The sequence below is a fragment of the Phialemonium atrogriseum genome (assembly GCF_030411735.1).
Source record: "Phialemonium atrogriseum strain 8032-3 unplaced genomic scaffold QBC33scaffold_5, whole genome shotgun sequence".
NCBI lineage: Eukaryota > Fungi > Ascomycota > Sordariomycetes > Cephalothecales > Cephalothecaceae > Phialemonium > Phialemonium atrogriseum.
This window is the reverse complement of record NW_026848142.1, coordinates 1,184,101-1,207,256: the sequence shown is the minus strand read 5'-3', so window position 1 is coordinate 1,207,256 and position 23,156 is coordinate 1,184,101. Positions and strand designations below refer to the sequence as shown.

The 23,156-nt window shown below is 58.0% G+C and overlaps 6 protein-coding genes across 6 annotated transcripts in view; 3 read left to right on the top strand and 3 right to left on the bottom strand.

The window, feature by feature from the left end:
• Positions 1-77: 77 nt before the first annotated feature.
• QBC33DRAFT_603423 (fungal-specific transcription factor domain-containing protein) lies at positions 78-2,852 on the bottom strand (the record flags this gene model as incomplete). Its single annotated transcript, XM_060432184.1, has 8 exons — positions 2,215-2,852; positions 1,516-2,149; positions 1,309-1,409; positions 1,148-1,240; positions 756-1,117; positions 542-704; positions 328-465; positions 78-273 (listed from the first exon to the last, which is right to left on the bottom strand). Exons 1-8 carry the CDS (start codon positions 2,637-2,639, stop codon positions 78-80), a joined length of 2,112 nt encoding a protein of 703 aa, XP_060286410.1. The 5' UTR covers positions 2,640-2,852.
• Positions 2,853-5,000: 2,148 nt separating this feature from the next.
• Positions 5,001-8,266, top strand: QBC33DRAFT_313897 (uncharacterized protein). The gene is made up of 4 exons (XM_060423524.1): positions 5,001-5,048; positions 5,223-5,713; positions 5,793-6,047; positions 6,136-8,266. Exons 2-4 carry the CDS (start codon positions 5,346-5,348, stop codon positions 7,976-7,978), a joined length of 2,466 nt encoding a protein of 821 aa, XP_060286409.1. The 5' UTR covers positions 5,001-5,048; positions 5,223-5,345; the 3' UTR covers positions 7,979-8,266.
• Positions 8,267-8,501: 235 nt separating this feature from the next.
• QBC33DRAFT_446611 (GMC oxidoreductase) lies at positions 8,502-10,445 on the bottom strand (the record flags this gene model as incomplete). The annotated part of the gene is made up of 2 exons (XM_060424387.1): positions 8,502-10,247; positions 10,323-10,445. 2 exons carry the CDS (start codon positions 10,443-10,445, stop codon positions 8,502-8,504), a joined length of 1,869 nt encoding a protein of 622 aa, XP_060286408.1.
• Positions 10,446-11,463: 1,018 nt separating this feature from the next.
• QBC33DRAFT_446602 (uncharacterized protein) lies at positions 11,464-12,807 on the bottom strand (the record flags this gene model as incomplete). The annotated part of the gene is made up of 4 exons (XM_060424385.1): positions 11,464-11,855; positions 11,936-11,997; positions 12,085-12,202; positions 12,288-12,807. The coding sequence occupies 4 exons, from the start codon at positions 12,805-12,807 to the stop codon at positions 11,464-11,466; spliced, it is 1,092 nt and encodes a 363-aa protein (XP_060286407.1).
• A 2,496-nt stretch (positions 12,808-15,303) lies between these two features.
• On the top strand, positions 15,304-17,632 carry QBC33DRAFT_576593 (nucleophile aminohydrolase; the record flags this gene model as incomplete). The annotated part of the gene is made up of 6 exons (XM_060430922.1): positions 15,304-15,527; positions 15,623-16,059; positions 16,702-16,756; positions 16,892-16,926; positions 16,999-17,239; positions 17,314-17,632. 6 exons carry the CDS (start codon positions 15,304-15,306, stop codon positions 17,630-17,632), a joined length of 1,311 nt encoding a protein of 436 aa, XP_060286406.1.
• A 3,157-nt stretch (positions 17,633-20,789) lies between these two features.
• QBC33DRAFT_313800 (cyclin-domain-containing protein) overlaps positions 20,790-23,156 on the top strand; it is a 2,538-nt gene continuing 171 nt past the window's right edge. The window contains exons 1-3 of the mRNA XM_060423523.1: positions 20,790-22,325; positions 22,400-22,461; positions 22,829-23,009. Coding sequence (XP_060286405.1) covers positions 20,916-22,325; positions 22,400-22,461; positions 22,829-22,862 — 1,506 coding nt within the window. The 5' untranslated portion in view covers positions 20,790-20,915 and the 3' untranslated portion in view covers positions 22,863-23,009. The remainder of the gene's footprint in view (positions 22,326-22,399; positions 22,462-22,828; positions 23,010-23,156) is intronic.

The window sequence follows — 23,156 nt, the reverse complement described above, 5'->3', positions numbered from 1 at the left end:
AAAGGTCCCCCTAGACTACCTATCCAACAAACTACCTAGGTATCCGAGGAACAGGCGCCCGCCCCCTTTTTCAACACTCACAACCCACTCCATGAGTTAAACAGTCCAGGATCCATGGAATCAAAGGTAAACAACTCAGACACGTGAGGAATCTGGTTCCAGAACGCCTCTCCCTCCACCTCCTCCGCGCCCTCGTCTTCGAACCCAGCAAATGGCCTCTTGTTGTTGATGGTATGGTTGCTCGCCGCCAGCTGCTCCTGCGCGGCCCCGCTCCTGCCTTGAGTGCGATGTTGAGGGTCGACGACAGGGTCGGCGTCGTTGCAGAACTCGGCCAGCAGCTGCTCAATGATGGCCCTGCTGCAGCTTGCGCCGGACCACCGGAGCTCCAGGTCTTTGAGCACGCCGACGCACTTCTGGATGTCCGCAACGGTCTGGGCTCTGGGCTGGGTCGTTGGCATGCGCAGCCTGAATGCAAAACAAGTAAATTCTTAGCGGTGGCTTCTGGGAAGGAGGGCGGCGATAGTGGAGGTCCTTAACTCACAGCACAACACCAGAAAGCGTGAGGTAATGCACACAGAAGGCCAGGTGGTGCGAGGGGGGGACCAGGTCCCGTACCAGCTCAGCCGCGCTGATGCAGCGCCTCGCGGCACTTATGCACTGCGAGACGGCATCGACGGTGTCGCTTTCGTTGACCAGAGACGCGGCTTGTTTGCGATGGCCGAAGAAACAGCTACATGCTGTCAGTCTTGATCAACCAACTGCCACCAGAACCTGTAAAACTTGCCGATACAGGTTCAACAACGATCCGGCATGCACGACAAAGATGATCACGCCCATAGTCGAGTGTGGATACCCCTCGGCACCACCGCCCGGCGCGCTGCCCGAGAACCGAACGCTATCCGGCAGGCTCTCCATCCACGACCGGAGCGCCCGATCGTGGGCGTCGACACGCGCCCTGAACCGCCTCGACTTGCCGGGGCTGGCGGACGCCACTTCCCGGACGCGGCGCGGCGAGTTCAGCTGCCGGATCTTGCCAGCTATGCGGCAGAGGCGGGCGAAGGCGAGGAATCCCGTCGTCGGGCAAGGGGATGCCGAAGACCGAGACTGAGGCCAAGTGCTGGGCAGTTTGGGGAGGCGGGAGTAGAACTCTAGCTCGTCGTCGCTCATGTTCAGAGGCAGTTCACAGTAGCAGTCTTCGTCTTGCGCAGCCATAGGCCGACCAAGGCAGATGGATATGACACTTTAGGCAGCGGGAGCCAACACGATTAGAATCATGTCGCGACAAAGTTACACGGATGGGAGTCCTACCGATCGAGGCTGTATATGCTCCACCATATGCGCCGGGACACCTGCTGCCTGAGGAACTCGGTGGGATCTACTTGACTAGGGGCGGATGATATGGGCATCATCTTGTCTTTAAGTCAGCCAGTCGTTCCCCGAGGTTGCAGTATCGAAGTTTCGGACAAGCAACAGATAGTCGATGCAAGTATAAAAGAAATACGGGTAAAAGCTCACCAGACCGCTGCTCAAATGAAGCCCAATGTCCAGGGCAGACCTGACGGCTTGCCCCGCCAGAAGCCAGCTCTGCGTCAGGGTGTTCCACCCGGCGGCGCACATGGCCAGCAGAGCGAGGCACTGTACCCGCTCGAGTGACGCCTCGCCCGTCGAGGCGTAGTACAGCAGCAGCGCCTTCTCGTAGTACTCGATGCCGGCGAAGCCGCGTTCCGAGCTCGTCGGCAGGAGGCTGGACGCGCACGCGCACATGGCGAAGAAGACGGACAGGAACCTGCGGTCCTGCGGGGAGGAGCTGTCGGGGCCGGCGTGGAACATCTGCCGGTAACGCTGCATGAACTGCGGCTTGAAGAGGACGGGGAAGGTGTAGTGCAGCTGCTCGAAGTAGAGTTTCACGAGCAGGTCCGCGACGTACTTTGGGGGGCGGGAGAGCTGTTCCGGGCTGGGGAGGAAGGGCAACACGGGCCAGACTCGGCCCCGGACAAAGAGGGGGATTTCGGGATCTGACGGGCTATGGACATCATCGGGTGCGCCTCCCACTTCATTCAAAGTTGACGACGTGGACATGACGGTGGCGGCGTGCGGGAGGCTTCGGACTGCTTCAATGAGCATGTTGTTCGCGGCGCCTCCGACGAACCTAGAGCAGTGTGAGCGGTCCACGGAAGTAAGAGGGGGTGTCGACGATCGGGGGCCAAGCATTACCGTAGACGGCCGTACGAGTCTCGCACCAAGGCCCCGGCTCGGCTGATGGCACCCCCTTGGTGCTGAGACCCATAATCCAAGTCGTGGTTCCCCAGCTCGCTGTCGACGTCTTCGTCATCAAGCTCGGAGCCGGATAGTTCATCGTTCTCCAAGGGAGGCTTAGCCATGGCGACGCCAGCCACAGCAGCAGCAGCCCTGCGTTCGGCGCCAGACGGGACAGACGGGAGCACCGATAAACCATGGCTGTTTCTCATGTCATGAATGGAGTTTCTGACCTCAGGCATAGACCGCAAGACATGGGCAGCCTGGAGCAGATCCTCGTTTGGGCTCTCATGGGGATTGGACAGGGAAGGGCGATTCAAGGCGTCAATGGACTGAGCCAGCTCGCCAGAGAGCATCTCCAGTCTGTGGCACAGCGATTCCATCTGTTGGCACCGGGCCTCAAACGAACTAGCATAACTAGTGCAGTCCCGTTAGCCATTGTCTCGACTCAGGGCAGGCCAAGTATAATTACTGGCGACTGGCAGAAGCATTATCCTTGCTTCCCGGATACTCGCAACCCAGGCCTCGCGAGTTGCAGTTGTGGCATGGTTGCTTCCCGTCGCACTTGATCTAAAGGAACGTTAGTCCGACACCGCTTGTCTGTTCATAGTGAGGATTGGAAGCTAGTTGCCTTCTTCCGGCGGCAGGCTAGGCATGCCTGCCAAACTCGGGCGGCCCCCGCCAGTTCCAAGGCGTTCGGCAGGTCCACAGCGGCATCTCCGGCCGGGTTTGGCGACGCCTTGCCGGGCGTCGCTGGCGGCATCGTGAAGAAGTGGGTACTGAGGAAGCGAGAGACTGGTGTTACTAAGAAACCGGACTCGCTCCTCCTCCTCAATGGCGTGGGACTCTGCTGAGAAACGCGTGAAATTGTGGGGAACATTGCAGGGGTTGACACCCATCTTGACAGGCCGACGCCATGATACCTAGATAAGGTCTTATACTGCTTATTAGAATCAAATTACTTAGTAGAGGCATGTGTCACTGGTCAGCAAGAAAAAAGAAAAGAAAAACAGGGGAGAAGCGACAGCAGCGACCAGGAATACAAAAATAAAATAAAAAGGTTTAACTGAAGGGAATTGAGCCACCGCAACTTTTAGAGTCCTACGCTTTTACCAATTGATGTAGCAGGATGTCCGCTATTGTTGCTAATCCCCTCTGTATTCCTGTTGCAACTCCGCAACCTCACCGTGAACAGCAAGACCAGCGTTACGTCTTCCCTCGCCTGTGGGGAAATGAGGTTCAGCTTCGCCCAGCCCCAACACGAACAGGAACGAGGGCCGTCCGCTGCTCAAAACCCTCCGACTACTGCCGCTTCCCGAAGAGGCTACTGCAGTGTGTCTGAAGACGAAAGGCGGATGGATTGGACGTCCCATAGCTGCGGCAATTTTCCGCGGCTTGAGGGTGGGTCCAATAGTTATTACACACATCCGCCTTACGGCAGTAGCACACATGGCTAAACGCCTAAGCAGCTAGGGGCGACCCTGGCAGGCACGACAGTCGGCAGATGCCGCTTGCAGTGCTGGAAAGTCCCATCGCCGTGGGTTGGGATGGAGGCTCTGCGGGATGACATGAGGAGAGAGAGAGAGTCACAGGGTTGAGAAACTGGAGGGGGTTTTCTTGCTGCAGGAGAGAAAAGCGCAAGGCCCCAGACAAGAGGTCGGGTCAGCGAGTGGTCCTTTGCGGAGTCGCACCTTAAATCTACCTAATTAGGTACTTTGCAGTAGCGACTTCCCCAAGCAGAAGGCTTGGACTTTCGCAGGGGTCGGAGGGTCGATTTGCGGAAATTGGGCTACTGGGGGTGGAGGGCCGAGCAGAGATGTTGCAAGCCACGCCTGCCGACGTCATGCCGCAGACGACCAAATACCGGTACATTAATTACCTTGTGGTTAGTACTATGGTATATATGCCCACAGCCATGGGACCTAAGGTACACGCGACGTTCAGCTACCATGACGCGCACACGGTATCTGCTGAAGAACCCTTCAACACGTGCATCTTCAATCTCGCGCCTGTCATGTCGGTGATCACCCCTGAATTGAGGCTAGTCGAATATGGTCTGCATGTCGCAGAACTAGCGTGGTATGGCTGCTGCCGCGGTTCGGCCGGGTGGCGCTGGCGGTGGTGGCACTGGCGCTGGCGCTGGCTCTGGCCCGGGGGAATTATGAACCTGTGCCCGGGAACCTGGATTCTACCTACATCCGTACGAGTACAGAAGAACCGAATGGACAGGCCTTCGGGCCGTTTCCAAAACGTCCCTGTTTTTTTTGTCAAAGTCGGCTTGCATGGAAGTGCGTATCCTTCGTTGTAGAAAGTCCGGGTGGGTCGTTCCTGATGGAAGACAACCTAAGACGCAGAAGGTATGTGCATACTGTGGTGCACGCCAAGACCGGAGAAGCCTGGGCTAGGCTCTGGGCCTTCGGCTACTCATACCGGCTAGAGCTTGGGAGGGAGCAGTTATTTAGCATCATTGGGTTGAATATGTTGTAGCGTGCTTGCTTGTTTCCTTTGCAAAGTACTCCGTAAACGTCGAAACCTCCTGCTGACCGAGATCTTGCTAGTGCAGGCTAAAGAAGGATGACAGCAAGGGTTAATGTCGGGTCAGCCGCCTCTGATAGGCCGAGACCCAATTTACTCCTGATTTCGTACCCACCCCCGCTACTAAACTCTCCGCCTCAACAAGGAAGGCGAAAGGGGGATGGAGCTTGGATGGGGGGAAAGTGAGGATGAGTGAAGATACGAGGATACAAGAGCTTGAGGCTGGCGCCAGATGGGCCCCCCCTACAACTACCTAGGTACTATGGAGTAGTTCGCTTCCAACCTTGCAAGCTCACCACCTCACCCTGCAAGCGCTCACCCTGGGACCTGAGGAGCAAGATTGCCCGACAGAGAGAAGATCTCCCCTTCGCTCTTTACTCTACAGTAATTCCCCCTGATGCTGATCATCCTACTCGACCCCGCGCCTCCAGCCTCGAGAACAGCGATGATCTCAATGAGCCGCGCTGTGGTACATTCGCCAGCATCATCTGACCCTGCAGCTCGCGCGCGCACGCTTTGAAGGCCAAAAACAAGGCCAACAAGCACAGCTCAGCATGGGCTCCGAACCCCTTCCTGCCTCCTTCCTGACCACCCTCTCCGCCACCGTCCAATCCAGCCGTGTCGTCGACGACTTCATCCGCGCCGTGCCCCTCGCACGCACCGCCCTCGACCCCATAACCTACGAGCTCCTCGACCTCCGCGCCCTCCTCGAGCGCCTGCTAGATGAGGCTGCCATCCCCATCTCCCTGCACGCCCCGATCCTCTCGCTCGCCGCCGCCTGCCGCCTCGTGCTTGCCCGCATTGATGCCGTGCTCGCCGACCACGGTGATGGCCCTCGCGCCAAGGAAGAGATCAGGGGGTTGAAGACGGGCTTGCAGACATGTCGGCGGGCTATGCGACTGGCGCGGGAGGTGGTAAATCTGTAGGTGGCGCCAGCTCATTTTTCTCTTTCTTTTTACCCAAAAAGCAAGCTGCTGACCAGCGTCCAACTATCCCTCCAGTTCCACCTCGATCGAATTCATAGCCGACGGCAAATCCAACGCCTTGGGCATCGGGGTCACCGACATCAGACAAGACGCGACCCAGATTCTGGCCCGGGCTTATAGGGTGCGGGTGCAGGTGCCCTTGCCCCAGGATGATCGGGAAGTCAATCGATCTGCATTTGGATTACAGAGGGGGCTCCACGGCCTAATCAGCTACGTCGAATCCTTCTGCGTCGAGAATAGCGTGAGCGATGTGTCGTACAGTCGCAAACGGTGAGGCTCCCTCCCCGGCATAGCCACGCGCCGATAGCATCCCCACGGTATCACAATGGGTTAGCCATGCTAACTGACCGGCTCTCAGCGACGCCTCGGGCTACGCAAATGGAGCCGCGAATACGGCGCAAGGCCCACGAAGCCCGGATAGCCTACAAAGCCCTCTCTCCATGAAACAGATGTCACGGGAGCTCAGCAGGGCATCGACATCGGAGAGCAATCCCAACTCGTTCTCCAGCTCCGAGTCGCGACGGACATCAGAAGCGTCTGTGTCGTGGTTTGCAACAGAAGACGAAGACGTTACGAGTCCCGGCATTCAGCGGAAGGCTGTGCCTCAGAGACGACATACAAATGATACAATTGAAGCGAGGAGGGACCAGCAATATGCTGCGAAGAGGGGGCTGAAGTTGACACCCCAACCTTCTCCTCAATCCTACAGCCTCTACCCGCCACCGCCCACGAAGCCGCTGCCCGCCGTCCCCCAGCAACGATTGCCGTCGAGAGGATCGACTGCAGCGGCGGAGAAGTCGCCGGCGCTGCCGGCATCACCCGCATCCCGGACATCCCGTGGCTCGAAAGGCTCCGTGGCAACTTCGACCTCGGGCCGGGCGTCAAGTGTGTCTTCCTCGAAGGCACCACTCACACCTCTCACGCAGGTCGCATTCTCCCCGATGCCCGCCCCTTCCGCCACACCCCCGCCGCCGCCGACTGCCACGGGGCAAACATCAGAAATAGAGATCGTCCCTTGGAAGCACCTGGCCCAGAAGAACGACAAGGACCACGGGACGGTCTCGTACCTCGACATCTCCTTTACATCCTCCATCCTCGCCAGCAAGCATGGCAACAACATCATCCGCCTCTGGGATCTACGGACCGGCACGCTCGCCAGCTCCATCAAAGTCAGCTTCTACGTGCAGTCGCAGACGAGGTCGCGCGACTACTTCGTGCGCAGTCACGCGATCCTGTCGGAGACGGCGAACCTGGTGGTGATCGCGACGGCGTTCGGCCACTCGCTCGAGGTCTGGAACTGGGCGCGGCGCAAGAAGCTGCAGACCATCGAGGAAGCGTACCGCTGGGCCTCGGTGCGCAGCGACATCTACGAGGCGCGCTGGCCGCCGCTGGTCACGTACCGCGAGGACGGCGACACGCTGGCGCTGCATCCTGTAGCGCGCGACGCCAAGAAACCCTTTGGCAAACCGCGAATCATCGACCTCGGCCGCGCCGGCCTCCCGCACATACCCAAGTACCCGGAGCTGACCTACTCGGCCACGGGCCCGCTCCTCATCGCGGCGGCGGGGCCTCGACCCCCGCGGCCGGGCCAGCCGCCCCCGGACCAGGGTGCCATGCTGATGGCCTGGGAGGTGGGCGACTACGATGACATGTCGCCCACGCCCGCGCCGACGAATCACCGGCCGTACAAGTTCATCCTGGTCGCAGAGCGGCACCCGGAGCTGGCCACGGCGCTACCGCTATGCCTAGCATCGTACGGCAGCGTGGCGGTGTCGATCTGGGTCCCCGCCAGCTACCGCGCCGTGCAGGGCAAGGGCCGTACGGGCGGGTGGCAGCTGGAGCCCGTGGCGGTGACGAGCAGGCAGGTGCTGGTGTGGGACTTTGCCGCCAACATCACGCGCACCTACTCGATTCCCGACGCCATGGCATGCATCTCCCCGGACTGCCGCTTTGTCGCCTACTGCGACCCGGGCTGTGGGCTTGCGGTGCTGGACGCACTCAGCGGGAGGGAGCTGTGGCGCTGGTCGGGCAGCGGTGGGGGCGGTGGTGAAAACGGGGAGACCGGGTTCGGCCCACTGAGGAACCTCGAGAAGGTTGCCGAGTTGGCGTTCTCGGCGGACGGGACGCTGTTCTTCTCGGGCCAGGGCGACGGCGGGGTCGGCGTGTATGAGGTCCGGGAGGTCAAGCGGGATGGGAGGTAGGACTTTTGGGGGGAAAGGGCGAGAGAGGCGAGGGTGGGATTGGGCGGAAACTAGAAACCACGAGGCGTTTTGGAACGGATAGAGGGGTTTTTTTCTCCGCGTTCCTCTCTGTAAAACTAGCTATCCCTGTCATCGTCGTCGTCGGCTGGGCGAACCTGTGCGTCTGACGCCTTCTCTCTCGGCATCACGTACATATGGCGACAGTGACATCACAGACGCAGCTTAATATCTCGCATTCTTTAATCGATGATTCCCGAGCATAGGCTAAATGCAACGTAAATCTGGATGCCGTTCCTGCATTCCGTCACTCCCGGCTCGCCTGTGCCTGGTGCAGCGCAGTGTACCTTACCGGTAGGCTGACATGGTCCCTGCCTGCAGTCCCGAACTGTAACATCGGAAAAGGTTCCAGAAGGATAGAATGAGGCCAGATAAACTTTAGATAAGATGCAGCGCAGTTAATCTCCAAGTCACGTGATTCCCGACAATTTCCGAGAAACGCACATCCCGGTCTTACCCCCATCGTTCATTCGCATCTCTTCCCAATAACCCCCTGGATAATCATCTCGGCCGCAAACTCAGCAATCCCATACACCGCCGTCTGTATGTGCCCGCTCACCAGCAGCGGGATGATAGCAGCATCCACGACCCTCAACCCCCCCACGCCGTACACCCGCAGCGCCGCGTCCACCACCCCGCCCGCCGCCCGCGGCAGCATCGCGCACGTCCCGACCGGGTGGTAGATGGACGCGGCGCTGTCGAGCACGTACTCGCGCTCCGCGCCGGCGTCTCCGGGCGGCACGGCCGCCGTCCCGGGCTCGTACTCGGACGTCCATGCCGCGCGCAGCGGCGCCGAGGTCGCGGCGCGGCGGGCGAGGCGGAAGCCCTCGATGGCGGCGCGGAGGTCGTGCGCCGTGGAGAGGTAGTTGGGGTTGAGGACCGGCGGGGAGGTGGTCGGGGAGGAGGCCGGGATGTGCACGCTGCCGCGGCTGTAGGAGTGCATGACGCCGGCGATGACGGTGGCGAAGTTGGCGCCGTAGAGCGGGGATGTGGGCGGCGGGTAGCCCTTGGTGCCGGTGTAGCCGTCGGACAGGATGAGCTCGAGCCGCGGGATGGCCGGGTTGGAGGCGAGCTCGAGCTGCTTTTGTACCGTCACCGAGGAGGGGTTGGCGGCGGCGGCTTGGCGGGCGAGGGCGAGCATCGTCGAGGAGAGGGTGGGGCTGATCTGCGACCAGTCAAGGAAGGCATAGGCGCTAGCCGTGTAGTCGTAGCGTGAGAACCGGCCCTCCTTCCAGAGCTGCAGCTGCTCGGCCGCGTAGGTCGCGTTGTACCGGAAGATGTCTATGGAGGTGTAGTTGGGCTTCAGCTGGTAGGATGCCTGGATGCGGACGTGGTCCTGCAGGTTCTCGCCGACCCCCGGCAGGTCGATCTTCTGCTCGATCCCCGCCGCCGAGAGGACGGATGCCTGTCCGATGCCCGAGAGTTCCAGCAGCCCCGGGCTCTGGATCGTGCCCGCGGAGAGGATCACTTCGGCGGAGGCATTGATTATGTCGCCTGTGGTCAAGGTAACACCGGTCGCTCTGTATTTCTTCCCAGACTTCTGCAGGTTCACCTTGGCAACACGGGTATTCGTCAAGACAACGAGGTTGGGCCCCGAAATCGGGAGATAAGAGTTTGCGCTGTACGACCTGTTGTAATGCGTCGGGCTGACATTGCTCGGCTGCCACATGACACCCAGGGGATCGCCGCCCAGGGACTCGAGGTTCTTGGGCACTCCCCAGCGCTCCAGGGTTGGGATCCAGTCGTGTTGATACTCCGGAATGAAGCGGTTCACCACAGTCTGGACTGGTCCTTTGAAGCCCACGCCTTTCGAGCCATAGGTGGCCGTGTTAGCACCGGTGAAGTTCTCGGCCTTCTTCATATACTTGATCATCGAGTTCCAGTTCCAACCAGGATTCCCCAGGGCCTCCCAGGCATCGTATTCGACCTTGCTGGCTCTGTCCCAGGTCATGAGGTTTAGGGCGGAAGACCCGCCCAGGACCTTCCCTCTCGGCGCGGTCCACACGCGGTCCTTGACATGCACCTGCGGCACCGTGGTGAAGTTCCAGTCGTAGATGGTGCCCAGGGTCGAGCCCTTCATGCCGGGGACGTTGATTTTCAGCTCGTCGGGGGCATAGGGCCCGGCCTCGATCAGCAAGATGCAGGCATTCTTCAGCCCCTTGCTCAACCGCGTTGCAAGTGCCGTCCCCGCAGTGCCGCCTCCAACGACGATCTACATAAATATTGACTCGTGAGCCGGACAGTATCAGATGCTCCTTTTTTTTTTGACAGGATGGGCTACACGTACGTAGTCTGCTCTGGTATTAGTGCAGGTCCGTGAAGCACCCGCTGCGACAGCGAGGGAGAGATGGAAAACAAAAGCAAGGAGCAGAAACTGCAGGCCGTGAGTCGTGCCGAGAGGAGGCGTCATACTGGGCAAGATGGGCCGTAGCTGGAATGAGTGACCAACATTGGGGGCCAGGGAGCCAACTCCAGTCATATATACCTCTGCATCTCCCGTGTCGTACATGCATGTTGCACAACTTACAGCTACCCTAGTAACTACCTATACTACCCGGTTGGAATGGAGATCATGGGACAATGGGAGAGACATTCCGAACCACCCATGTAAGTGCAGCGCAGCGGAAGGACGAACCGTCCATTCACGTATCTGTGGCTTACATTAAGTAGGAACTTTTAGTGCACTTTCGGTAAGAGGTGCATATGCGGCGCGGCCGGTCCTCCCCTCGCTGATGACCCAAGGGTAACACGGGCGGGATGGGGTTGCAGCGGCGGCCAAAGACGGGATCCCATATCCTTGGCTGTCGGATCGCGTCAATGCTACGGATGTAGCGAGGTTGCATTGCATTGCAACTATACTGTGTGTAACGCTGGCCTCCGCCCCCGACTCCGCAATATCTGACCTGCCATCCCGTTTGATCACAGAACGAAGTCGTCCCCTATTCCTTTCATGGGGCGACGGCGCGGCACCTCCACAAACAAATGCGGAATAAGGGGCCAAGAGAGGCTGGGAACCCAGAAGACAATTACTATGGGCATGGATCCATGCCAGCCCTACGAGACGCTGGCCGTTCGTTCGCCATTCGCCCCATGGGTCAATCAAGCGGGGCGGGCCGATTCAAAAAGCCCGAAGAGAAAAAAGAAAACACCCCGACAGAATTCTTGATTCCCCCCCCTGCAAACAAGACACCTGCTTGAAAAAAAAAAAATCAAGCACACGTTGAATTACCTAAGAGAATTCCTAGAGATCAGCAGGGAAACATGAACTTCAATAGCTGTTGAGATGGACGAATAATCTCTGCAAAGCCTGAAGTCTGCGCAAGCATGATAGAGGACAGCAACGTTTTATCATTCCTGACCACACGGTCTAGGGTAGCCTCAAACTATTTCCGAGAATGCCTGGCCCGAACCTAGACGCCTCCCGAATCTCACACATCCGTGGTGGCCCGCTCATAATCCACCAAGGCCCAAAAGGAATTCTTCCCCCCAACGCCCAGGTGCAGTGGTATATCACTCCCCTCGCTCCCCGGCCGCCTCCCCATCCCACCATCTGCGCCGCCCCGCCCGCCCCTCGCCGCCTCGTCCGCCTCTGTCCTGGCGCTGGTTGCCGACCTCGTCGTCGCCATCCTCATCCCCGAACCCCTCGATGAACCCTCCGACGGGGGGCTGGTCCAGTTCTGGCTCTGGGTGCGGCCGCTGGTGTTCGCGCGACGGCCGTGCCGGAGGAACATCCAGACGGAGCGCGACAGGGCGAGGTTGGCGGCCGTGATGCCGAGGAAGAGTTCGAGGTTTGACCAGATTGCCGCGATGCAGTAGACCCCTTTTTGTGGTCAGGTTGCGAGTTAGAAGAGAAAAAAGAAGAAAAAAAAGGAGGAAAAGAAGAACTGAAATCGTACTTACAGCTGAGATCGTCCGTTTGTAGACCAAGTGAAGCCGCTCGCACGGCGCCGAAGGCGGTTGCACTGTAGGGCGGGGTTTCATGTCAGCCGGGTCGCTGGGGTGCAACGTGGAGGAGGCCCGGGGGAGGGGTTCGGGAAGGACCAACTTACACCAAACCCATGCTCATCAGACCCCAGATCATTAGCTTTTTCTTCAAGGGGATCTGGACCTTCCAGACGACGGCGAGTGGGAGGAGCGAGCATATGAAATCCGTCATGAGCGAATATCCTGGAGGACAAGGTTAGCCGCTGCTGGTAGGAACAGATGCCACCCAACCGACCTCGGGTGGGGGGGGGGGGGTTCGAAAACTCACCGATGGTTATATATATCGCGTAGATTCGGACCCTCGTGTCCCAGCAGGAGCCACCGCCCTTCCAGTAGGCCGAGACCGGGGAGCACTCGGACAGTAGGACGATGATACACGTCAGGTTGGTGATGATGACACCGGAAATGAGACAGCAGAGGAAGATCCTGAGCACTCGGGTGTTCCGGATGCGGAGCAGCAGGAGGCCGATGGAGATCTTCAGCAGTGTCATGGACACGAAGAGGAGGAGCTGCGCGTACCAGCCAAGCATGTTGTTTGTCACGTAGTCCTCGTTGCTGATGTACTGGCGGTGCCTCCCGTTGCCGTACTGGACCTGCGCGGCCTGGATGGCCACGCGCGTCGTCGCCACCAACGCGGTGGCGGTGATGGTGTAGTCGTCCCAGCCAAGGGCGCGGAGAGAGAAGCGGGTGTACAGCCGGAGCGAGGTGGTGACGACGACGACCGCGAGCAGGATGAAGTTGATCGACAGCAGTGCCGGCGAGGCATCGTCGTTCGGGGAGCGCTTCATATTTAGGGATAAAGACGAGACTAGCGTGGCTCCGATGCCTGCCATGGGCGACGAGACGGCACCGACAGCCGTGAATGGCCCTCCGTGTCCGTGGTCACTGCATGGCCCAGTAGATGTGGCCGAGAGGCCTGGGTGACCACAGGCAGAGGACCGCCAGGCTCCCGTCGCTCGCATATGCTGTGAATTGTTTATCCCCTTGGCAGAAATACCGAGCGCACAAGAACCCCAAGCTCTGAAATGCAACGAAGCGCGGGCAGTCGCATCGTTGCGCCGCCAGGGGTTGTCAGCCGTGTCGGTCACTCTTGGCTTGGTGGTCGATTATTCGGCCTATTTGGTTAAGACAGCCGGATTGTCGGACGAGACGTCGAAAACACTTCCAGGCCCCGGGTTTGGGCAGTTATATATTCTTAATGGTTAACATCGGCCCTCCCCCCCTCTTGGCATAGATGAAGTAGCAGAGGCGAGTCATACGCGGCACCGCGTAAAATTAAACTTTGCACTACCCTTGCAGACCTTCTGTCTTGATATCAGACATCCTTGCCACAGCTCGCAGTACCCGCAATAAAACCTTGTACGCATGTACCTACACTGTAGTGTGCGTACAGAATAAGGTTGGCCGGGTTGGCCGGTCCAGATCTTTGGATGAGATCAATGGTGACGACGTGGGATTGCAATCTTATCACCGTCTACCGTAAGGGACACACAGTCCCCACGGTATCAACTGGTACATATTGTATTCGTCCGGCCCTGAATCTACCATTAGCTACCTTACCTCTAGGCAATATCACCGAAGAATTTTTAGGGGTGCTGATGCAAGTCTTTGCAGAACACTTCCGCGGACAGACTGTCGTTGAAAATGAGGGAAATTCTTGGCTTCACAGTAATGCGTAGTACCTTGGGATCGCTTGCACATCTTTTGGCAGACAAATTTCCGCTTGGAAACCCATTCAGGATTCAGGGTCCAAAGAGATGACGATCGCCCACACCGTGGCCACACCGGAAAAAAAGGGGGGAGAAACAGCAGAGACGGGATCATTTTTGAATTTCCGCACGGTCACGACAGGTGCGGGATGGAGTGCGGGCAGCACGGTGTGATATCCTCTAGACCAGAGATCGCCCATCGGATCTAAGATCTAGCCCCGTTTTTGGCCATTGTACGCAGTAAATGGGCTGATTTGAATGTCATAGCTGCAAAGACACTCTCCCTAGCGCCCTTCTTCAGAACGGACCCGACAGTACGGAAGTAGATGCCCGCAACATTTGTTTATGCACCCCAGACGGAAGCACCTAATTGACCACCGCCCGGCCACGCGGCCTAGATCAAACCCTCAAACCTAATCCTCACCCTCCAGGCAGATCCATGCTTCCGACAGATTAGGAGCATTTTCTCCAGGAAGCCATGGAACTATCTCTGAAGGGCGCTACCCGTCCGAAGCTGAAAGCCAGCACCGCCTCCGACTCCGCCGAGGGGCCGAACCTTGACCTCCACCGTGCTGGCCACCCGGTCGGCCCGGGTCCCAGGGCAATGGTTCCAACGTCAAACACTAATCACGACGCCGCTTGTTGTAAACGGGACATAATTACCGGATCCTAATACCCAGAGACTGCCCGCCACGGAGCACCGGCTCCTTGGGCCGCCTTCTTGAGGCCGAAGGTGCAAGAATCACCAACAGACACCTTGGCGAGTAGAATGGATTGGCCTCCTCTCCGTCGGGCCGAAGACGGGAGGGCAAAATATCTGCAAACTCTATCCCTCGATCTCTCGCTGAGGCGAGATAAATGATCATCGGCCAGGCATACTGGTGGTCCTCCACGACCCCACAAATCGCCCAGCTCGACCAATGACGATCCTCAGAGGCCTTCTCCTTCGTCTTCACGACGGCCAGCTTCTATATTCTCTGTGGTTCAAAATACGAAGGCTCCCTTCTTGGCGCCGTCTTCCTCCAAGATAGGCTGCGGGTGGGACTGACCGTGCCCTCGCTGGTTCATCGATGCTAGGGCCGGCTATGCCTTGAACCTTCTGGCTGGATGGATGATTCGCATCTGCCGCGGCACTACTCTTCGACATGCTCGTGAAACCTTTCGTACGAGGAGGTGGGCGGTCAAGAGGAAGCAGCCATCTGCTCGAGTTTGACACCTCCAGACTGCTGTGGCGATATGGTAAGGTCTATAAGGGGAACAGGCAACCGTCTGTTCCTTGAGTTGACTTTAGTAATGAACTGCCAAATTCGATCCTCTCACTAGGTTACTTATGTACCAAGGCAGGGGTAACGGTTATTTGTGGGGAATCACGATAAGATGAGCTGTGCTGCAGGCCTGGCCTGTGCGCACCTTCAAATTAGTAATATTTCAATTGGCTTGGCGCACACCTCACATCGACTGATCTTGGTTTGGACAAACTCGCCTCTCCCCTGACCCCCGTGAACACGACTGAGGCAGACGTACCAGCTTTCTGGCAGGCAATACAACTGATAGCCAGTCCGGTCGTTTGTTAAGATGGCGCGGCGACAACACCTCACAGTGATACTCGCCCTCGCTGTCACTGTCTTCCTCACATTCATATACCTCCTCTCTTCCGCCTCGACAGGAACCGGGCCGTTAGAAGGGGGACCAAGTGTAGGAAGCAATGGCGACGATGCAGCAATGCCTAATCTGGATTTACCGTCTGGTGTCTTGGGCGGGGGTGCGATAGCACCGAAACTGGAGAACGCAACAGCAAAGTATGTCGAACTCCTGACCCTCACCAACCTTCCTCTTCTCTTCCCCCCCAAAAAAGTCACCAACTTCCAAAAGGTTAACCACGTGCCCGCTACAGAGCCGAACTCGGCCGCGCGTCTTGGAAACTCCTCCACACGATGATGGCGCGGTTCCCCGAGTCGCCGACAGCCGACGAGAGCCTGGCGCTCAAGACGTACGTGCATCTCTTCGCGCGCCTGTACCCCTGCGGTGACTGCGCGCGCCACTTCCAGCAGCTGCTCGCCAAGTACCCGCCGCAGGCGAGCGGCCGCAACGCCGCCGCCGGCTGGGCGTGCTTCGTGCACAACGAGGTCAACAAGCGGCTGGGGAAGCCCGACTTTGACTGCAGCAAGATCGGCGACTTCTACGACTGCGGCTGCGGGGAGGACGGGAAGGACGGGAAGGACGGGAAGGGGGCGAAGGGGACGCCTGCCGATGGGGAGGAGGGGACGGGTCAAGAGGAGCTGAAGGGGAGGGAAAAGGTCAGTCTGGAGAAGGAGGGCCTGACAAGAGGAGGTTGATAGTTGGCCGGGAATGAGAGAGCATGGAGTTTCGGCTGGGAGTCATGAATATCGTCGGGCGTTGATTTGGACAGTCTCCTCACGGCTTGTCCCGCCAGGTGTGTATTATAATAGATATTATATGGGTTATCTGAGCCATGTGCATCTGGGTAGCTTTTGTATCGACTTTGGGAGGACTGAAGCAATCTAGGATACCAAACCAACATACATGCATGAACCTCGTTATATATCATTTTTACCTCGATAACCAGCAAACTTTGCGGTTGATGCATGACTATCTCTAAAAGCGTGACTCAGCGGATACCCACAATTCGCTAGGTAGATAAACAGCCTTATCACGTGACTGTTCCAGCCAAGCTGACAGACAGGTGCAACGCGTCGGAGCTGCCTGAGCTCTGAAGCTCCATAGTCCAGATCCTCAAGCTGCACCATACCTCGATTCCCTCCGCCGTCCTTATCCAAGTGGCCCTTCTTGAATTTTCACCTTAATCAGCCGCGCCACTTCGTCGACCTTGGATTTGCGTATTTGAACAAGCCGGCAAACACTCACAATGGAGTTCGGCAACTCAGGAATGCTGAATGAAGGTACAGTGTTGGCCTACGAACCGCAGCATGGCCGTGGATATGTCCTGACTAGTTGTCGCAGATGGCATTCATGTCGATATGGACCGGTTGAAGAAGGGCGAGGTTAAGTATGCTGGACAGCCACCCCTCCTGTTGTAGGAATTGTCCATGCTAACTTGTGTGCCTTGCTAGCCTCGGTACCTCGATGTGAGCGCCGTCCTCCAAACATACCCCAAACTGGATATCTCTAACCATCACCATAGTATGGCAATAACTTTCAAAGACGGTGTCATTCTTGGTTTGTCTCCCACCTCCAGGTCATCTGTTTCGGCGGTCTGAACGGTTCTAACCGCCATCTCCCTACCTCTAGGCGCCGACTCCCGCACAACAACGGGCGCCTACATCGCCAACCGAGTGACGGACAAGCTGACCAGAGTCCACGACACCATCTGGTGCTGCCGCTCCGGCTCCGCCGCCGACACACAAGCCGTGGCCGACATCGTGCAATACCAGCTTGGCCTCTTCTCCATGATGAATGGGAAGCCGCCGACGACACAGACCGCGGCCTCCATCTTCCAGGAGCTCTGCTACTCCAACAAGGACCGACTGTCGTAAGTTGCGCCCATCTGGGGGACTGGCCTGGGGGATCCGATCAAGTGCTGACAATACTCTCTCCACCTCGCAGGGCCGGGCTCATCATCGCGGGCTGGGACGGGCGCCACGGCGGGCAGGTCTACAGCATCCCGCTGGGCGGGTCGCTGCACAAGCAGCCGTACTCGATCGGCGGGTCGGGCTCGACGTACATCTACGGCTACTGCGACGCGAACTGGAGGGAGGGCATGGAGGAGGCGGACGCGGTCAACTTCGTCAAGGGCGCGCTGAGGGAGGCCATCAAGTGGGACGGCAGCTCCGGAGGCGTCATCCGGATGGTCGTCCTGACCGCCAAGGGCGCGGACCGGCACCTGTACCTGCCCGACACCGACTACGAGGTTCGCCACATGTGAGGAGGGAGGGAGGAAGGAAGGAAGAGGGAGGCATGGGAACTGCTGCGAGGGTGGGGCAGCTGGATCCCGGGAAGGCTTGTGGATGTCCGTCCGGCTTACGAGGCCGGGCGTGTATAATACGGGAGCTGCTTACCGAATAGAGTGGCTGTCTGTAGGGGTTCAGGACAGGCAATGCGACTAGCCCCGAAGCAGGTGCGCTTGATCATCTTCAGTAACCCGGCGATGGTTGATCTTACGTGGCTCTCCGATCCTTGCGAACAATGTTCACTGCACGAACCACAGCAGTGTCGTCCGTGTGAGAAGGCGGTGAACCACGAAACCAACGCAGTTGCACTCTAACTCATGCCTACGCATAACCAGGGTTGTGTAGAAATCCCACGCCTCGTGGCTGTGCCATCGTGCGTCTGTTAACTCCTGTCACGTCTCCCCCTCTTAACTTTCTTCTTGGCTTGCAGATGCCACATCACGCATCTGTGCCTTGAACTCAGTGATCATGTGAGGCCTACCGCAAACCATGCAGCCACCAAGGTCCTCTGGATGCCCGGCGTCAAGTAAAGCGCTAATGGACTGTCGAGCGTAGGGCCCGTTCCGATGGCCATGTATGCCAATATCTGCAGTGCGGAAACGGAGGTCGTCGAGTCTCATGTCACGATATCCGATGACGGTCGGTAGCTGAGCCGTTGACTTGACGGCGGATGCGATGCGTCCAGACACGGCTCCGGGCTCTCGTGGTCTCGGCGCCCTCCCGCCTGCTCCAAGATGCCGACGATCGTCTCGTTCCCGGCGATGCAGGCGCATTTCCGCAGGGCTTGCCCCGATCTCAGGCGCAGCACGAGTTGTCGCATGTCAGCGGTCAACGGGAACTCGAGCTTCAGCTCGGTTGGTTCAGTGCTTCTTCTGGAAGAGTTTATTCTTCTCCAGCTTAGGCTTCGACCTGCTAATGGAGGGAGATCGAGGCCGGCGTAAACTAGGGCCGAAGAATAGGAGAATCAATAACAATGGTGGCGAATCTAAGTTCTGTCTGTAGTTTCCATTGTAGCATACCCCGGAGATACTAATAATGTGAGCAAGTTCGAAACCACCCATATGTAGATCGCGAACTCGCAACGTGAACAGTGGGGTCAAGACACAGGGTCTTAGCTCGTGCCTTCCAAGGGATACCAACCAGGGGAAAGGGAACAGGGGAGCTGGGGCAGCGAATCGGGGCGTCACGGATGCTTGCGACTGGACTGCATTCCACTCGCACAAGTCTAGAACAATGCACCGACAGTACAGATTATAAGTAGTACCGATCCGATGTGTGGTGTGGGAAAAGAGGCGAGAGGGAACCCGTCGTGTTTGCGGGGGTGGTTCGGGTAGGATGCCGTAGTAAAAGCATACCTGGCATTCCCATCCCCAACAGATTTCGCATCCCTTTGCGACGATCAGGTTCACGGTGAGGACTGGTTGGAACTTGGCTCGCATGACATGGAACCTGGAACCCAACTTCCCTAGGACTGAGGAGAGGATCGAGCGATCGAGCCTCGTGTGCCGGATCCAAGACCGGATTGGCTGAAAATTGGCCGTGGCTGGGGCTGGGCAGGCACTTTGCAGTCTGGACTGGTAGCTACCTAGCTTTGTGTGAAAGCTGCAAATGTCGGCGTCGTGGCGGGAGGCGGCAGTCTGACCGTCTAGCTCGCAATTTCGATATCTTCATTTTCTATCCGGTGTTTTCCTTTCGTCTTGCCCCTTCCCATGTTTCTCTTTCTCGACATACGGTTCGCGATGGGACGACGAATCTAGGCGGCGCTAGATACGGAATTGTGGATCCTTGCGTATCAGTTGATGCTTCTTATCAGCGGATGCATCCAGAATAGCGGGGGGCCCAAGTGACGATCCCGTCTCGTCTGCGCATCACGCATCACCTTCTTTCCATAATTAAACCACTCCTCGCCTGATTTTCTCGTCAGGGGCCCAGGCTGAGATTCCAGATTCATCTCCAGCTCCAGCAACGAGGGCGGCAGGCAAGGCAGGATACTGGAACCTGCACAGCCGAGACCGCTTCGGTTGTTGATTCTGGCAAACAAACAGTCGGGAGCAGATCCGGGCAGACACAACCTGCCACCTGCAAGTCCTTTTTTATTGATTTATTTCCTTCCCGAAGAAGACGATTTGCATAGCGCAGGGCCCATCCAATCCCCTCCGCTGGTTTTTCGACACCGCCTTGTCGTCATAAATCCCCGACCTCCATCGGCTGCGCGCACGTTGTTCAACTTCGCCCAGCTTGCTGTTGCCACGCTTCTTGCGCTCTTGCGTCAACGTGCCTCTGATTTTGCCATTCGCCATTTGCCATCCCGACCCACAGTGTCCCGCCTCGCCGCCTCTCCACCCGCCCTGCTCGATCTTCCTCCAATCCTCCCTCCGCCATCTCCAAAAAGGAAAAAAAGAAAACTCGTTTTGCCAGCAAGCGGTTCACTTCCGCCGTCAGAACATCTCTTGCTTGAGTTTATCGCGAGATTGTTGTTTTCGTCTTGCCTATCGATTTATTGTTGGTCTGCCTTGGTAAGCCCGCGTCTTTTCTCCTTTGGCTTTTGGCTTTTTGACTTTTGGCCCCTCATCTTCTTTCCCTCGACCGCATGTCCCATGCTTGCATCCAGCCCATAACCTAGCATATCTATTTTTGTGTCCCTAAACGTGTGCGTCTTGTGTGCTACTTGTCTGCTTGTCTTGCCTCAACTCGACCGTACGAATCGACTGTTCCCAGGCCGAAGGTTTGACTGCGCATCTCCCGACATGCCAACAGCATCACTTCCATGGGGGAGGAGATCTTACGTCGCGACGACGAAAGGCCATCGTCTTGTTTCCTCATTGCCATGCTTCATTGACTGCGTCTCTGTGGACCTCCGGCGTTGCGCAAAACTGCCCCTCGATGCAAAACACTGAGGCTGAGGCTTGGAAACGGGCGTCACGAACTCCAATATGCTGGTGTTGCTAAAATTGAGCATTGGGCCAAATCCTGTCGTTCGTCAAGCCTCTGTTTTGTTCCGCCGTTTCTGCTGTTTCTGCAATCTATATTTTGATTTCGAAATTCGCATTTTCCCACATTGGGCTCCTACGCCTTCGCCACAACACCCCGGAACATTATCGCGCCTACCAGAGAAAACCGTCACGCTAATTCGTTCTCCTGTGTCTACAGCTTACCTGATACCACCTCCCTATCAGCCTACCTAATCATACCTAATCATCTCGAATTCCTCGTCCCCGAGTATCTAATTTCACCCTTGCGAGAACGCACAATGCTATTATGGCAGCCTTGATCGGAGACGTCTTCACGGACTCCTCTCGCTTTCATAACATGATTGGCGGTGTGGGACTTCAGCACGCGCACGACTCTCGCTACCACCACCCCGTCAGTCGATCCCGGGATAGAGAAACACCACCCTCCTCCCAACCGCGCACAGCAACGACTCCAACCCAGCGTTACGCTCGTCGCAACGACCGGGAAAACGCCGCCACCGAAGCCCCCTACAAGGCGCTTGCCTCGACCGGCGAAGCCACTCACATCCCCTCGCCACCTTCATCCTCCTCCCCCAGTCGAACATCTGCCGGCGCCCGTCCCCAGCATGGGACTAGCCCCAGATATATGGCATCAGCGACGCCCGATCCATCGGCCCCCGCTCTGGTAGCATCGTCCGTCACGTCGACGTCGACCGAGTCTTCCACATCCACCATCACAACCGCCACTCCTGCCCAGCCGTTCTCCCAGCAGATCCCCTCCCCCGCCTGGGACGGCCGTCCGCAATGGATGGCCTCTTCTTCGAATCCGACGAGTGATGCCAGATCCCCGGCGCCAACCCAGACCACCGTACGGGTGCGGGACTTGGCACACATCCAGAGCCTCGCGCGAGCGGATTTGATATCGGGGGATGGGCCGGGAATACTGAACGACCCTCCGCTACAGGCTATGAAGTACGAGATTAGCGCCATGCCCATTGCAGATATCATCGAGATGGTGGCCGCCCTGCTCACAAAGATCACCACGACCAACGATTTACAGCACGACGCTCTCAACCGAAACGCCGCGCACATCAAGCAGGCACAGGCCGCCGCAAGTAGAAGTGATGATGCCGGCTCCGGCGGTAGCGGCGACCACTCCAGCCCGCTCAGCAGCAGCGTGTTGGCATTCCACGGAAAGAACGTGCCCGCGATCACGATATTGAGCTACCTCAGCCGGATCAACAAATACTGCCCGACCACGTACGAGGTTTTCCTAAGCTTGCTGGTATACTTTGACCGCATGACGGAGCGGGTGAACGATCTAGTCGTGAAGTCCGAGGAGGCGCGACGGCAGCAACAGCCGCGAGCATCGCAGGCGAGGCCTTTAGCCGGCGCTGACGTCGACACGGTCATGCGCGACGGCGGCGACGACGACGATGACGGCAACGAGAGCGAGGGAAGCGGCGAGATCGACTCAGATCTTGCTGACGATGACGATGACGACGAGAGCGAAGGGAGCCAGCCGACCGCCCGCGTGAGGGAGGCAGGGGGAGCAGCAGTCACAGTTCCACCGACGCAACCCACCGCCCCGCCTGTCAGCCAAGCCACATACTTTGTTGTGGACAGTTTTAATATCCACCGCCTAATCATTGCAGGTGTTACCTGCGCGAGCAAGTTCTTCTCAGACGTGTTCTACACCAACTCGCGCTATGCTAAGGTATGTAACAACTCGTGCGCCATGCCCCCCTTCCCTTGTTTTTCCCTAGTTAATGAACATTTCCTTTTCAACAGGTCGGCGGACTCCCTCTAGGAGAACTCAACCATCTCGAGCTCCAATTCCTTCTCCTCAACGACTTCCGCCTAGCGGTTCCCGTCGAAGACCTCGAGGCTTACGCCACCATGCTCGTAGAGTTCTACGCAAGGGAAGTCGTTGCGCAGAGGTCACGACCCGTTGGAAGCATGGACTGAAAGAATACAATATTACCGTGTCGGGTGTTGGACGGCTCGGCGCCTCTGGGCTGGCCAGCCCCAACATGAACCCCCGTGACCTGGGTGGGAGTGGGAAAACCGGGTAATCCCGCCGCGGGAGGGGTCGGGGCTGATTGATGGAAGTCGGACGGAATCCATACAACGGTTAGAACTGCCCAGGGCCGGAAACGGCCTGGGGTGTCTCCCTCGCGTATTGGGGATGGCCGAGGCATGGTGGAATAGACGGGGCAGTCCTTCCGCGCCGCGCCAGCTAGCTTTCCGGTAGAAGGAATGCAAAGGCCGGGGTGCGAGGGACAGGGGGATGAATAAACCGGGCTTCTTGATTTGTCTTTTTTGGGGTGTGTTTTTGATACCCGGATAGATACGTCGGGCCTCACTGCTGCAATGATTAGATACGGTCCAAGCCATGATGGTTTTTGGGGATGGTTTTCCTTCGTGTGGGGGGGGGGGGGGGGGGGGCTGGAAGGAGGAGGGATGAGTTTTTTCTGGGGGCTTATACGGAAGAGGGAATATATCCCCCCAAACAACCCAGGGCGTCCACATTGTGGCGGGCGATCCA